Raw genomic sequence first — 16,718 nt, forward strand, 5'->3', positions numbered from 1 at the left:
TTTAGTTCTTAGTTATCTTCTTTTTTAAGATTTTTGTTGTTTATTTTTTATTTAATTTTTTTATGAACGTAAATAATTAAAATTGTTTTGGTGTACAATTCACACAATTTGTGTAAGAACAATAATTAACTTTTTAGTGTTAAAATTATTAACTACCATGCAAAACTGTTGTCAAACAATTTGTGGCATCTGGAAAATTTTAGTTGAATTTATGAAATAGTTTACAATTTTGTTATAAAAATTATTAAATTGCTTTTGTTTAGCTGCATGGGTAAAATAGTGAAGCCCATCTATTATATAGCAAATAGCAGTCCATCAGCTTGAAAAAGTAACTCAACATCAAATTCCTCTATTGAATATTCCTTATTTATACAGATATCTTCTACTCAATCGCAACAAAAGCTAAACATAAAATTTCAGCACCCAAATCTGTGTTGACTCGAAATCAGAACATCGTGAAGGTGGAGACACAAGACACAATTGCAAGAAGATAGAGCACCAAGTGTGAAGGGACTCTATTAGTACCTCCACCGGATGAACCACCGTTTGTTGATGGGACAGTTTTAGATCCTCCACCTCCTGCAATTCACCAAAAAAACCTTATAATAACATCATTTTCTGCTATATTTATGCTTGTAATTCATGTGCCGATATAACCTTATCAATGACTAGCAATTGTAATGTCTATGTGAACTATGTGAATCAATGACTGACATTCTATTATTTTAAAAATTATCCATTAATTATTTTAGTGCACGCAACTTACCTACAAAATGAATATTTCAAGTTTATTATACAACTCCAGACTGCTGTATACCTGAGGGAAAATCTGAAGCAGAAGGTGTAATTGAGCCATCGGGTGATTCAGCTGAAGAATCAGATGGTGAACCAACTGGTGCTGACGATGGAGGTGTTGCTCCATTGCCGGCTAATTAAATTCATGACATAGAACGAAGTTAGTATTTATTAAACAGATGCTAATTGGCATCTCAAAAGGGCATATTACCAAATTTATTAATACAATTTTTTTTTATAATTTTAAATGTATCTTAAAGTGATGCTAATAAAAAATATTTTAAATTCTTTAATAAATATCTCTAAACTATTGGTTAATAAGAGCCTATTTATTCTTAGCCAATATATAACTTAGTTTTACTTGTAGTTTAAAATAAAAAATAAAATAGGGGTTTGTACAATTAAAAAAGCATATTATTTATTACCTTTGCATTGACTAGCAGGGGGAGTTTGCACTTTACAAGCGGCAGGGAGAGACAGAGCAAGCGTTTGATTTATGGTAATTCCAAAAGTGGCACCCCCACCATTAAGCACAGAGCAGAGACACTGTGGCGAAGATTGAACTACACTAGAGAGCTGTGAGCAACATGAAGCTGATGGCGTTGTGGAACTTCCCGTTATGTAGTTCAGACATGGGCTTAACCCAGTGAGTGCACTGGTGCAACCTGAGCCTGGTTGGGCTGCATTTTGAGCCCACATAGTGGCCACCAGCACCCCAACTAGACACAGGACAAACCCTCTAAAACCCATTATAGTTCTATTTCTTGGAACTTGTCACTGTTCAAAACTCTCAAACTCTGGATGTGGATACGTTTTGTTGTGATATTGATACTAATTGATGTTTGAATGAGAAAGAAAAGGAACACAAGTATGACTTATATAGCAAAAATGTTACAAGAAATGGACAAGTAAATGTAGGTTGCCTACCCTGTTTGCATATAAAGGCTAACTTTTTCTTAAAAGAAAGCGTTTATCTATGACTACAACTAATCGGTTATTTAATATAATAAAAATTTTGAAAATATTCTAGAATGTGTTTGACTCTGGTGCCACAAATATGAAGATCAGCCGTGGCCTAAATCTTCTAAAAGTTTTAAATTGTAAATCGATGCAAAACTGTGATGCAAATCGATGCACAATGATGAAATGTGCCATTATGGTATGATAACAAAAAATTTGGTCCCAAAATATGAAAAAGCTAAATTCTGGCCAACCATACCAAACTACAACTCCAATAATATTGACAAGATGAATCTAATAGTAAGTTAGGTGAGGTAGTTGAACTCCTATATCATGTTCTAATCTACCTGAATATTGTGGAGCAATTGCAAAATATAAATCATGTCCTTATCTGAATCTAATCATGAGACAACTCATCATTAATTCTTCTCACAGCCAATATACTGATGATCCTCATGGGACAGCTCAGTGCTTTTCAAATGACAGTGATATCAACTCTTGTAATCACTTCAGTAAATTTGGTAACTGGGCAAATTAGCACTCCTTGCACAACCTCTATGATTAACAGCGTTACCCCATGCATCAACTTAATAACGGGAAGCACCAATAAGGGTCTAACGCCGTCAGATACGTGCTGTGATTCATTACTGTCTTTGATAAGCACTAATATGGAGTGTGCATGCCTTCTGCTATCAGCCAACGTTCCATTCCAACTACCCATAAACCAAGTTCTTGCCCTCTTCCTTCCACAAGCATGCAACATAAGTGAAATGCCTGCACTGTGCAAAGGTGCAATTCTTGTTCCATTGCATGCAATTGCAACTAAAATGACTCTGAATTTTTATGACCTTTTCCATTTCGTTCCCCAATAAAATAATTGGATTTCTAATATAATAGAGTTTTTGTACATTGCAGCCTCTGGTTCTCCTTTACCGGCTCCAGGTATTGATTGATGTATTCAATTGTTTTGATATTTTATAATCGGAAACACTAACCAGCCCCACATTTTATGGAAGCTTTTGCTAGGGCATTTTCACTTACTAACACTTTTTTTATTTCATTATTATTTTAGTCCTAAAAAATTTTTAAAAGAAAGAAGAGTATTAGGTTCAGTTATTTAAAAAAAAAAAAACTTGATAGAATATATTCAATTCCAATCCATTCAATATATTTATTTCCTTTAATTTGAAGATACAAGTTAAAGTTATTTTTTTTTCCATTTCATTATAAAAATATCTCTAAACAATAGAATAACAACTTTATCCTATTTAATTAATCTTGTCATATGTTATATCCATCCATTTCATTCTTAACAGATAAACAAATATAATAAATTCATTTTCATATATTTTTGTAACACTAATTTTGTACGGTTTTTTGGGAAAATATAAACTTTTTAGGTTGAAACTTTTAATTTGGAACAATTGAATTTTAGGCGGAAACCATGTATTATTATTAAAACTATTTTATTGTCAGGCCCGGCTCTACTTGGATCAAATGACCCAACTCTTGCGCCCATTGCTCCACCTCCCTTAAGCCCACAAGGTAATATAATTTGCTTGGAAATTTAAAACATTGTCCCCAAAAAAATAATTTTGAACGAACAAAATTAAATAAATGCGTGGTACATTTTTAGGCACGTAATAAATGTTACAACTTAATAAATATAGAAATTTCATTTTTCACATTAATAATATATGTACGTTTACATTGTTTCAATCTTCACGTAACAAATTATTCATTTCTTCTTCAACCCAATTGTTTGTGGGCTTTGCAGGATGTGATTGTTTAAATTTATGATATGAATTTTTATTTCTTGTTCTTCCAGAAACTATAGAAATCTTAAATCCAAAAGTATCAAATAAAAAAGAAGCTCTGTTAATTGTCCTCTACCATCAATCTTGTATAAAAATTTGACAAAATAACGGGAAATCAACTTATCTATACCTGGTGCAGTTTCCAAAACCATTGCCATAGCTGAAGCTCCCAAATCTGAGATTCTACAACCAAAATTGTCACCAGCACCAGCAGAATTAACAATGACAAAGCAAAAGCGCCCACGAAAACTGCAGGAATTAGACCAGTACTTCTGAATCCCTAATTGACAAGTACTGCATTCTATTGATATCAATATGAAATTTAGAATCATGGTAATGGGTAATAGGTACCTAATGAATGCTTAATCTTGGTTCCTGTGCTTGATGTATTTTGTTCATCATACTCAAAATCTCACATAATTTCATTGTATTTTCTATCAGTTTATACATTCAAAAATAATGAAATAAATGATACACGTTGAGGCATATATTATATGCGTACTTTCCAGTTTCCACAGAGATGATAGTTACTTAATATTTATATCGTGCTGCATATTTTAGCAGTAAACATGCGATTAAAAAAAAACATAAAAGCAGAACTTAATTATAGAAAATAATGCAGAAGGAGTAAAATAAAAAAATTATAAAAATATAAAGACTAAAAATATATTTAAATCCGTAACATACTTACAAACAAACTAAATTAAATAATTTGATATATCTCATTTCAAAGAAACTAAAACTAACTAGGTAAAGTTTATTTATTTTAAAATTGAATAAAATTAAATTTAAATGATTAAATATAATTAGAATTTGTACCAAATTGATTGCAGCTACCATTTTTTAATTAAAATATATATTTTTATCATAAATATAATTATAGACTAAATAGACACGTAACTTATAAGTGATCACAAATTTTGAATTAAGTTAAAGTATTTTCTCAGTATTAAATACTTCATTTGATTTTTATTCGTACGACATGATGAAGGTCCTTTTTTTTATTTTTTTTTAAATAGTAATTTGGTCAATTTTTTTAAGAAATTATTTTATAAATTTCTGAAAATATTAAATAAGTTAATATTTGGTCTATTTTTTTCTTAAATTACATAACTATGGTAAATTGTTAAACATTCTTTTCAACTTAAAAAGTATTTTTTATACATAAATATGATCAAACAGTTCTAAAACTTGAATAAAAGGCTTACTCGTGTTCTAGAATCGTTGAGGAGATCTCTCATTACCTATGCTGTGAATTCGGAGAAACCATGTCTTTCCAAGTATTTCCATTACATCTGAATTCTTCCTTAGCTCATCACCCTCCTTTTGTCCATAAGTCAAATGACAACATATGAAGCAAAAGCTTGTTTGGTGCAAAGACATGCTAATTGATGTTGAACCTGGAAAAGCCAAGACAATGAGAATGCCTATAAACTCTAGTCTTAAAAAAAATTAAAAGTGATCAAATTTACCTTGTTTGTAAGATATCCCATCAATCCTCCACCAACACAAGAAACTTTCTATGTTGTGAACATTATCTCTTATATAACTTTTCACCCAAACTGTAAGAAATATCCCAACCATTTGCTTACTAGCAACCAAACAGTATCTTGAGTGCATGTCTATCTCTTTTTGTCATCCATAGAGAAAAAACTTCTATATAACATTGGTGAAATCTTATTTTATTCCATTCAATTAATTTTTAAATTTTTTAATAAATATACTTAATATTGTCTTAAAATAAAATTATTATTTTATAAGCTCATCTAGATATGTTGGTCTTAGTTAAGCTAACAACGTGTCAAACAAGTTATTAATATGCATGTATAAGGTATCTTGGGTTCCAGAAAGGTCTCTAAGACACACGCAGTTTGCTTAATCCTAGGATTATAAGTCCAAAAGACCCAAAAGAAGAATAATAAGAGCTTCTTGAATTTTCTTCTCTTCATTTTTTGAAAACCTCTCTCTCAGCTTATTGAAAAAACTGAGATGGATTCCTCGCAACCCAATGTCTCAGACCCTGCGATCGTTCCTGTGCCTCAGAAGGGGCAGGAACGGATGGTGGCGTCTATAGCAAAGAGTAGGAAGAGAAAGCGAACGCATTTGGTTAAGGCTGCTGTGAATTACTCACTGGAGAAGCTAATGCATTTGCACGAGAAGGTGCGGAGAACCAAGTTGATCTACGACTCTATCCGCATGGAAGTTTGATAAGGTGGCTCGCATGGACGTGGCAACAGCGAAACTAATGAGACGGCCAAACTTGTGGCTGCACGAAGATGTAAAGATCGTTGGAGCGATACCTGGGATTATGGTTGGGGATTTGTTTCTATTTAGGGCGGAGTTGTGTGTAGTTGAGTTGCATGGTCATTAATAGAGTGGCATTGATTATCTTCCTTGAAGAATGAGTTCTCCTAGGAAACCCATAGCCACTAGTGTTATTATTTCTAGTGGGTACAAAGATTACCTTGACATGGGGACCTTATATATTACAATGGCCTGGGAGGGCAGGAGAAGAAATCGTCGTCGCGGTAAACTAGTGATCAGAGGTGGGAGGCAGGAAACCTTGCATTAGAGAGGAGCATGCATTATGGGATTGAGGTGTGCATTATTCGTGGGACAAAGTACGAGGGCAGTGCTAGTGTCACTGGTACGATTTACGTGTATGATGCATTGTATAAGATTGATAATTACTGATATGATGTGAGAAGGTCTGGCTTTCGAGTTTACAACTTGTCAAACACGCTTAATCTTAGGATTAGCCCAAAAGACTCAAAAGAAAAATAACAAAAACTTCTATAGTATTCTTATTTTCCTTTCTTGAAAACCTCTCCCGCCCAAAATATCCACTTCAATTTTCTTCTCTTCCTTTAAAAGCTTCTGGAGTATTATTCTCTCCCTTTCTTGAAAACTTCTCCCGCCCAAAAAGCCCACTTCAAATTTCTTCTCTTCCTCGTAGTCCAATGTCTTAGACTCGGCAATCGTTCGAAAAATGAAAGCATGTGGTTAAGACTGTGGTTCACTCGGCGGAGAAGCTGATGGATTACCATGAAAAGGTGAAGAGAACCAGGTTGGTCTATGACTGTCTCCGTCTGTGGAAGTTTGACAAGGTAACTTGGGTAGACATGGTAGTCACAGACCTACTGAGAGGGCAAAACTTGTGGCTGAACGAAGATGTAAAAATTGTTGGGATAATACCTGATATTATGGTTGGAGATTTTTTTTTCTTTGGAGCTGAGTCATGTGTGTTTGCGTTATACTGTCATTAACAGGGTGTGATCGATTATTTTGCTGGGAGTCTGAGTTCTAGTAGGGAACTCATAGCCACAAGTGTTATTGTTTCTGGTGGGTACGAAAATGACCTCGACAATGGAGACCTTATACATTACAAGGTATTATCCCAACAATTTTTACATCTTCGTTCAGCCACAAGTTTTGGTCCCATTTTGCTTAGTTGCTAAGGAATGGGCACAAAACCCATCTCAGGTCGTAGAAACTCCATGAAAGTTACTCGTAGGACTCAAAGGAAGGATTCTTCTCCGTTCTCTCCTCTTCAGACGCTTCCCGGTGCATTTGATCAAAGTTTCAATTTTAGTATCTTTTTGGTCCCCTTTTGCTTAGCAGCTATGGAACGCATGCAAAACTAGTTTCCAGCCATTCAAACTGTTTATAAATGACTCCTAGGACTAAAAAAAATGGTTACCCACCGCTCTCTCCTTTTCTAGCATTTCCTAGCGCCTTTTGGCCCAAGTTCTGATTTTAGTCTCTTTTGGTCCCTTTTTGCTTAGCGGCTGAGGAACGAGTGCAAAACTAGAATGTCATTATTTCTGGTGGGTACGAAGATGACCTTGACAACAGGGACTTTATATATTACACTGGCTTGGGATGCGAGAGAAGAAATCATTGTCGCAGCAGACTAGTGATCAGAGGTGGGAGGCAGGAAACCTTGCATTAGAGAGGAGTGTGCATTATGGGATTGAGGTGCGCATTATTCGTTGGACAAAGTACGAGGGTTGTGCTAGTGCTATTTGTAACTGAATGACTTCTTCCTCTTTTTTCTGCTTCTGCATTAGGCATTGATTACTGTGTAGTTGATGTTGAACTTCGCTTGCTATATCGGCCATAGTTCCACTCCAAATAAAGGAGTTTGTTTTTTTTCATAAATATCGTTTTGTTTCTAATTACAATCTAAAATGTAGAGAGCTTAATTCGATTATGTTTTATACAAATCCAACAACCTAACACATTCAATATCGGTATCACACAGTATGACGTGGTAGTAATGAAAGACAAGATTACACATTAAGTTGCTGTAAATTTTTCTTAACCATGGAATTTAGTTTCATTATTTGAACACATAGCTGATACAAGTGCGATCTTACATAGCACACACAGATAGTGTCTGTCATGCATAGAATGTTATGACCAACTTATCCCTCTAATTGATCTAAATTATTGGGTTGGTCTGCTGAAAAAAAATTGAAGTGAATCTTTTGGGCGCGAGAGGTTTTTAAAGAAGGGAAAGAAGAATACTACAAAAGTTTTTGTTATTTTCATTTTGAGTCATTTGGGCTAATCTTAAGATTAAGCGTGTTTGACAAGTTGTAAACTCAAAAACCAGACCTTTTCACATCATACCAGTAATTATCAATCTTATACAATACATCATACATGTAAACCATACCAGTCGCACTAGCACTGCCCTCGTACTTTGTCGCACGAATAACGTACACCTCAATCCTATAATACATGCTCCTCTCCAAATGCTCCAGTAAGCGTCAGAAGGGGAGAGAGCGATGGGGAACCCTTCTTTTGAGTCTGAGGAGTGACTTCCATGGAGTTTCAGTGGCCTGAGACTAGTTTTACACTCATTCCTCAGCCTCTAAGCAAAAGGGGACCAAAAGAGACTAAAACTAAAAATTGGGCCAAAAGGTGCTAGGAAGCGCCAGAAGAGGAGAGAGCGGTGGGAAATCATTTTTTTGAGTCCTAGGAGTCATTTAGAAACAGTTTCAGTGGTCGAAAACTTGTTTTGCATGCGTTCCGTAGCCACAAAGCAAAAAGGTACCAAAATTGAAACTTTGATCCAAATGCACCGAGAAACGTCAGAAGAGGAGAAAGCAGAGGGAAATCCTTCCTTTGAGTCCTACGAGTAACTTTCATGGAGTTCCTGCGACCTGAGATGAGTTTTGTGCCTATTCCTTAGTAGTTAAGCAAAAGGGGACCAAAAGAGAACAAAAACAAAACTTGGGCCAAAATGCGCTAGGAAGCGCCAGAAGAAAAGAGAGTGGTGAAAAATTATTTTTTTGAGTTCTAGGAGTCATTTATAAACAGTTTGAGTGGCCGGAAACTAGTTTTACATGCACTCCGTAGCCGCTAAGCAAGAGGGGCCCAAAAAGAGACCAAAATTGAAACTTTAATCCAAATGCACCGGGAAGCATCAGAAGAAAAGAAATCGGAGGGGAATCCTTCTTTTGAGTCCTACGAGTAACTTTCATGGAGTTCCTGCGACCTATGATGAGTTTTGTGCCCGTTCCTTAACAGTTAAGCAAAATGGGACCAAAAGAGACCAAAATCGAAACTTGCGCCAAAAGACGCCAGAAGAGGAGACAACGGTGGGAAACCCTTTGGTTTAGTCCTAGGAGTCATTTTCAAAGAGTTTCAGTGGTTGGAGACTAGTTTTGCATGTGTTCCGTAGCCGCTAAGCAAAAGGGGATCAAATGAGACCAAAACTGGAACTTGGGCCAAAAGGCGCTAGGAATCGCCAGAAGGGGAGAGAGCGGTGGGAAACCTTTTCTTTGAGTTCAAGGCATCATTTTCAAAGAGTTTCAGTGCCTGGAGACTAGTTTTTCCCGCGTTTCTTAGCTGCTAAGCAAAAGGGGACCAAAAATACACCAAAATCGAAACTTGGGTCCAAATGCAAAAGGAAGTGTCAAGAGGGGAGAGAGCGGTGGGAAACATTTCCTTTGATTCCTATGAGTGACGTTCATAGAGTTTCAGCGGCCTAAGACTAATTTTGCACCCGTTCCTCAGTCGCTAAGCAAAAGGGGACCAAAAAATACCAAACTCGGAATTTGGGCCAAAAGGCGTTAGGAAGCGCTAGAAGAGGAGAGAGCGGTGGAAAATCATTTTTTTGAGTCCTAGGAGTCATTTACAAAAAGTTTCAGTAGTTGGAAACTAGTTTTGCATGCGTTCTGTAGCAACTAAGCAAATATGGACCAAAAAGAGACCAAAATCGAACTTTGATCCAAATGCACTGGGAAGCGTCAGAGGAGGAGAGAGTGGAGGGAAATCTTTCCTTTGAGTCCTACAAGTAACTTTCATTGAGTTCCTGCAACTTGAGATGATTTTTGTGCATGTTCCTTAGCAGCTAAGCAAAAAGGGATCAAAAGAGACCAAAATCGAAACTTGGGCCAAAAGGCGCCAGAAGGGGAGAGCGGTGGGAAATCCTTCGATTTAGTCCTAGGAGTCATTTTAAAAGAGTTTCAGTGACCGGAGACTAGTTTTGCATGTGTTCCGTAACCGCTAAGCAAAAGGAGACCAAAAGAGACCAAAAGCGGAACTTAAACCAAAAGGCGCTAGGAAGCGCCAGAAGGGGAGAGAGCGGTGGTAAATCTTTTCTTTGAGTCTTAGGAGTCATTTTCAAAGAATTTCAGTGGTCAGAGATTAGTTTTGCACGCATTCCTTAGCCGTTAAGCAAAAAGGGACAAAAAATACACCAAAATTGAAACTTGGGTCCAAATGCACAAGGAAGCGTCAGGAGGGGAAAGAGTGGTGGGGAACATTTCCTTTGATTCCTATGAGTGACGTTCATAGAGTTTCAACGGCATGAGGCTAGTTTTGCATGCGGTCCTTAGCCATTAAGCAAAAGGGGACCAAAACCGAAACTTGGGTCCAAATGCTCCAGGAAGCGTCAGAAGGGGAGAGAGCGGTGGGAAACCATTTTTTTGAGTCCTAGGAGTCATTTATAAACAGTTTCAGTGGTTGAAAACTAATTTAGCATGCGTTCCGTAGCCGCTAAACAAAAGGGGACAAAAAAGAGACCAAAATCGAAACTTTGATCCAAATGCACCGGAAGCGTCAGAAGAGGAGAGAGCGGAGGGGAATCCTTCCTTTGAGTCCTACGAGTAACTTTCCTGGAGGTCGTGGACCTGAAATGAGTTTTGTGCTCGTTCCTTAGCAGTTAAGCAAAAGAGGACCAAAAGAGACTAAAACTAGAACTTGAGCCAAAAGGCACCCAAAAGACCTACTTCAATTTTCTTTTCTTCCTTTAAACCTCTCTCGCCTAAAAGACCCATATCAATTTTCTTCTCTTCCTTTAAAAGCTTCTATAGTATTCTTCTCTCCCTTTCTTGAAAACTTCTCACGCCCAAAAGAACTACTTCAATTTTCTTTTATTTCTTTCATGAAAACCTCTTCCTCAGTTTCTTCTTGAACAAACTGGGATGGATTCCTCGTAGCCCACTATTTCAGACCCAACGATCGTTCTTGGGCCTTAGCAGGGGTAGAAACAAACGGTGGCGATGCTAGAGAAAAATAGGAAGAGAAAAATGAAAGTATGTGGTTAAGACTGTGGTTCCCTCGGCGGAGAAGCTGATGGATTACCATGAGAAGGTGAAGAGAACCAGGTTGATCTACGACTGTCTCCGTCTGTGGAGGTTTAATAAGGTATCTTGAGTAGACGTGGTAGTCGCAGACCTAATGAGAGGGCAAAACTTGTGGTTGAATGAAGATGTAAAAATTGTTAGGATAATACCTGATATTATGGTTGGAGATTTTTTTTTTGTTTGGAGCTAAGTCATGTGTGTTTGTGTTATACTGTCATCAACAGGGTGGGATTGATTGTTTTGCTGAGAGCCTGAGTTCTAGTAGGAAACCCATAACCACCAGTGTTATTATTTTTGGTGAGTACAAAAATGACTTTGACAGCGAGGACCTTATACATTACACTGGCTTGGGAGGGCGGGAGAAGAAATCGTTGTTGCGGTAGACTATTGATTAGAGGTTGGAGGCAGGAAACCTTGCATTGGAGAGGAGCATGCATTATGGGATTGAGGTGTACATTATTCGTGGGACAAAGTAGGAGAACAGTGCTAGTGCTACCGGTATGATTTATAAATATGATGCATTGTATAAGATTGATAATTACTGGTATGATGTGGAAAGGTTTGGTTTTTGAGTTTACAACTTGTCAAACACGCTTAATCCTAGGATTAGCCCAAAAGACTCAAAAGAAAAATAACAAAAGCTTCTGTAGTATTCTTCTTTCCTTTTCTTAAAAACTTTTCATACCCAAAAGATCCACTTCAATTTTCTTCTCATCCTTTAAAAGCTTCTAGAGTATTTGTCTCTCGCTTTCTTGAAAATCTCTCCTGCCCAAAAGACCCACTTCAATTTTCTTCTCTTCCTTTAAAAGCTTTTGGAGTATTATTCTCTCCCTTTCTTGAAAACTTCTCTCGCCCAAACGGCCCACTTGGATTTTCTTCCTTTTCCTTTCTTGAGAACCTCCCCTCAATTTCTTCTTGAGCAAATTGGGATGGATTCCTCATAGCCCAATGTCTCAGACCCGGCGATCGTTCCTGTGCCTCAGCATGGGAGGAACGTACGTGGCGGCGCTAGCGAAGAATAGGAAGAGAAAGCGAAAGCATCTCGTTAAGGTTGTGGTTTACTCGATGGTGATGTTGATGGATTATCGTGAGAAGGTGAAAAGAACTAGGATGATTTACGATTGTCTCTGTCTGTGAAAGTTTGACAAGGTATCTCGGACAGACGTGGTAGCCGCAGACCTAATGAGAGGGCAAAACTTGTGGCTGAACGAAGATGTAAAAATTGTTGGGATAATACCTGGGATTATGGTTGGGGATTTTTTTTTTCTTTAGGACTGAGTCATGTGTGCTTGGGTTACACTATCATCAACAAGGTGGGATTGATTATTTTGCTGGGAGCCTGAGTTCTAGTAGGGAACCCATAGCCACAAGTGTTATTGTTTCTGGTGGGTACGAAGATGACCTTGACAACAAGGACTTTATACATTACACTGGCCTGGGATGCGAGAGAAAAAATCATTGTCGCCGTAGACTAGTGATCAGAGTTGGGAGGCAGGAAACCTTGCATTAGAGAGGAGCGTGCATTATGGAATTGAGGTGCACATTATTCGTGGGACAAAGTACGAGGGTTGTAATTGCTATATCGGCCATAGTTCCACTCCAAATAAAGGAGTTTGTTTTTTTTTTCATAAATATCATTTTGTTTCTAATTACAATATAAAATTAGAGAGCTTAATTCGATTCTATTTTATGCAAATCCAACAACCTAACACATTCAATATCGGTATCATACAATATGACGTGGTAATAATGAAAGACAAGATTACACATTAAGTTGCTGTAAATTTTTCTTAACCATGGAATTTATTTTCATTATTTGAACACATAGCTGATACAAGTGCAATCTTACATAGACACAGACACATAGTGTCTATCATGCATAGAATGTTATGACTAACTTATCTCTTTAATTGATCTAAATTATTGGGTTGGTTTGTTGGAAAAAAATTCTCATATTGTTTAATACCCATAATCATTAGCTGCACCAGCTAGGTAAATTTTGTGAAAGATGCTGTCGTTTCTGGTTCTGAAGTCATTACAACACCTATTCTTATAAGTGTTATGATACCTTCTACTACCTCTCATTAGAGGCCTTTCTAAACTCAGCAACAAGCATCAACTAAATAGGTACTACTATAGTGAAGAAGCTAAAATGACTTATTGTTATTGAATTTTTTAAGTATGCTAATATAAATCATGAAAATTTTATCTAAATGCACCCTGTTTATCAGAGAGCTCTTTTTTTTACTCCTTTGATTCAACATGTACTAGTAAATGCACTCTGTTTTTTCTAATAACAGGTGGTCAACGTAGGAACTAAAATATGGTGTAAAAATGATATTAAACGAAAGGTTAAGGTACCAAAATGTTATTCTTCCATAATCCATAAGCATTTAAATCATATTTTAACAAAACCAGTTTACTTAAGGTAAACCAAATTTCTAAAGGTAGATTGGATGATATGCTTATAATAATCTCTTTCCAAGCATTTAAGTGCTTTCTTAGGGTAGGATCCTGGTAAGAACCTATAACCCTCATCCTTTCCTTTAAATAAAAAAAAGAAAGGTTGAAAAAATCAATGCCTAATGCAAAATTTCACGTTACTTAGAAGATGAGAGAGGTTCTAATGCTCCTTCGGATAACTACTGTAACAAGAACAAAAATAATTAGGAGACACTTAAAAAAATCAACACTGTGGAACAGCTTCAAACTGACTCATGCTTAGGCAAACCCTTTTCCCAATTCTTAATTCTCTCTTTCTAATAAAATGTCATAGCCCAATTTCAAACCAAGACCAACTTGGATGCCTTCATGTAAATTAACATCAAGGGAAACCTATTGCTAGTTTATATGTATCAGATCTATGGTTTCTGTATGCACTAACCTGTTGGCAATAATATGCCAAATTGATATTGTTAACAATATGCTTTTGAAATTGTTGTCAGTTGTTTTCTGTTATTTCAGTTTATTAGATTAATATCATAGTTAATAAGTTGTTTCGATATTTTAGGAATAATTTAGTTTGTTATCAAATCTTTCAGTTACGCAATTAGTTTAACTTTCTTTAACTTATTATAAATGCATTGTTGCTATTGAATAAAAGTTGAGTTCTTTCTCCATTCATTCTTCTCACATTTCTACACATTTCCTTTTCTTTACTTTATTTTAATTTTTTACCATAAAACCAACAACGTGGTATCAAGAGCTATTTTCTTACGAACATGTGAAAATGGATGCTGAATTAAATTTCTCACAAGTTGCTCTGCCTGTCTTTGATGGAGAAAATTATGATATTTGGGCTATCAAAATGGAAACTTACCTAGAGGCTTAAGATCTTTGGCAAGCTATTGAAGAGGATTACGAAGTTCTTCTGCTGTCGCATGATCCTACCATAGCCTAAATAAGAAGTCACAAGGAGAGAAAAACATGAAAGCCAAAGTCAAAATCATGTCTTTTTGCTGGTGTTTCAACAACTATCTTCACCAGAATCATGACTTTAAAAACAGTAAAGACAATTTGGAATTATCTTAAGAAAGAATATACCGAGAATGAAAGAATTCGAGATATACAAGTGTTGAATTTGATGAGAGAATTTAAACACCAAAAACTAAAAAAGTCTGAGACAATCAAAATATACTTAGATAGACTGCTTGGTATAGCCAACAAGGTAAATTACTAGGTACATATTTTCTTAATTCTAGAATTGTTGAAAAAATTCTTGTAATAGTACCTGAAAGATTCGAGGCTACAATCACCACCTTAGAGAATACCAAATACTTGTCCAAAATCATATTGGTAGAACTCTTAAATGCCTTACAAGTACAAGAGCAAAGGCATGCAATGAGACAAGAAGGTGTTATTGAGGGAGCTTTACATATCACGCATCATGAAAGTATAAGATACAATAAGAAGAAATTTTGTCCTCCATGTCATCATTGTGAAAAAAATGGTCATCTTGCTTTCAAATGTTAGAAAAGGCCAGATGCACAATGCAATAAATGCAACTAAATGGAACATTAAGAAATTATATGCAAAAATCAAAACTAACACTAAGATAAAGAAACTAAAATTGTTGCTACTTACCTCACCGACTTTAAATCAAATAAAAAAGTTAACTAATTAATAGTAGTTGCACTGTCTAAGTGACTAATAACAAAAAGAAAATAAGTACAGGGGCTGAGTTGTGAAAGGTGATTTTAATTGCTCACCTTTGAATCACCACCTCAAGAGATAAGAAGGCTTTAAGGGCAATTATGAGCATGAACGAATCCAATGCAAGATATCATTTTGGAAATAATAAACAACACATCAACTTCACCCATGTTAGAAGAGGAGGCCACATAGGAGGAAAAATTCTGCTGATAATATCCACTATCCAGAGTTCTGAAATTCTTTCAAGATAATCTTAATAATTTGAAATGGATAAAATTCAAAAGGGTGTAAAAAACACCCGTTATCTATAATCATTAAATGTTGTTATTATCATTATTATCAATATATAATAAGTATGTGACTAATAGGTTATAGGAGCTAGTTTCACTCTGCATGACCAAAACAGAAACACTGTATCTCGTGAACTCCATTTATTTATTCCAAAATAGTAATCTGTGATATGGATATTTATAGAGAATACTGAACCAATATACAAAATTCTCATTCAATGGGTAGAAGCATTAGCTTGCACGAGTTTTAAAATCACTACTGGTTCTAACAAAAACTAATCATCTGTGGAAAATTTCTGCAGAAGACACATTTAAACAAAGAAGCATGTAAGGAAGATGTGATGAATGAAATGGAAGATAGATTGCAAAAGTAAATAGAAGCAATAGCAATAAATTTGGGAAATAAAATTAATAAAATAAAAATTTCTATTATTCTTGCATCAAGAATATCCAATAAAGATGATTGAAGGTTCACTTGATATGAGAAGTTAGACACTGGGACCAAACTCCAAAGCTCAAATTGCATAAGCAAGAGCTAAATGTTGCCATGATCAGGGAATATAATTCTTACTGATAACAGTGTTCTCAACTTTAAGAAACTATAGGGTGAAAAAATTTCTCTAAATTGGAACGGTGGGACGTGCTTTTTTCAATGGATGTTGCCCAAAACAAGCAGATAAAAAATGAATGCATAACTTAAACGTGAACCTAGAATAAGCTAGTCGAAGTTTGAATTGAGTCCAAAGTGCAGTAAACGAACTCAAAATTGATCACGACAGAAAAGTTTCTCTCTTTCATGTCCATAAATTAATAGCTGCTAATTAGAGCTGCCAGTTGCCCGCTTCAACATTTGTTAGTTTATAAGCAGAAACTATAACATTTACATAGCAGCACAAAGGTTTTTCCCAGTTCACTCCAAGCGATATCATCACTCACCTCACTCCACGCACGTTAGTAATTCTTCAATCAGAAAACAATCGATTTTATGGCATGGCGTACACATCTGAATTAATCTACCAGCTTCTTCGTCTATTTAATAAGCGCGACTTTTAACATATTTTTTACTTATTCTAATAAAGGTAATGAATAAACTTAAATACTTA

The 16,718-nt window shown here is 35.8% G+C and overlaps 2 protein-coding genes across 2 annotated transcripts; one reads left to right on the top strand and one right to left on the bottom strand.

The window, feature by feature from the left end:
* Positions 1 to 428: 428 nt before the first annotated feature.
* On the bottom strand, positions 429 to 1,589 carry LOC113873091 (non-specific lipid-transfer protein-like protein At2g13820). The gene is made up of 3 exons (XM_027511065.1): positions 1,221 to 1,589; positions 818 to 928; positions 429 to 579 (listed from the first exon to the last, which is right to left on the bottom strand). The coding sequence occupies exons 1-3, from the start codon at positions 1,543 to 1,545 to the stop codon at positions 446 to 448; spliced, it is 570 nt and encodes a 189-aa protein (XP_027366866.1). The 5' UTR covers positions 1,546 to 1,589; the 3' UTR covers positions 429 to 445.
* Positions 1,590 to 2,210: 621 nt separating this feature from the next.
* On the top strand, positions 2,211 to 3,848 carry LOC113873870 (non-specific lipid-transfer protein-like protein At5g64080). Its single transcript, XM_027512217.1, has 4 exons — positions 2,211 to 2,544; positions 2,671 to 2,697; positions 3,232 to 3,300; positions 3,712 to 3,848. Exons 1-4 carry the CDS (start codon positions 2,211 to 2,213, stop codon positions 3,846 to 3,848), a joined length of 567 nt encoding a protein of 188 aa, XP_027368018.1.
* The last annotated feature ends 12,870 nt before the right edge of the window (positions 3,849 to 16,718 follow it).

Source organism: Abrus precatorius, unplaced genomic scaffold (genome assembly GCF_003935025.1).
Source record: "Abrus precatorius isolate BTA unplaced genomic scaffold, Abrus_2018 Scaffold7, whole genome shotgun sequence".
In the NCBI taxonomy this organism is placed as follows: domain Eukaryota; kingdom Viridiplantae; phylum Streptophyta; class Magnoliopsida; order Fabales; family Fabaceae; genus Abrus; species Abrus precatorius.

Coding starts and splice junctions, on each gene's coding strand:
- LOC113873091 (XM_027511065.1), bottom strand. CDS start 1,545: ATGGGTTTTAGAGGGTTTGTCCTGTGTCTAGTTGGGGTGCTGGTGGCC. Junction 929..1,220: donor CCCTGCTAGTCAATGCAAAG/GTAATAAATAAT, acceptor GAATTTAATTAG/CCGGCAATGGAGCAACACCT. Junction 580..817: donor TGCTTCAGATTTTCCCTCAG/GTATACAGCAGT, acceptor GGTGAATTGCAG/GAGGTGGAGGATCTAAAACT.
- LOC113873870 (XM_027512217.1), top strand. CDS start 2,211: ATGGGACAGCTCAGTGCTTTTCAAATGACAGTGATATCAACTCTTGTA. Junction 2,545..2,670: donor AATGCCTGCACTGTGCAAAG/GTGCAATTCTTG, acceptor TGTACATTGCAG/CCTCTGGTTCTCCTTTACCG. Junction 3,301..3,711: donor ACCTCCCTTAAGCCCACAAG/GTAATATAATTT, acceptor TACCTGGTGCAG/TTTCCAAAACCATTGCCATA.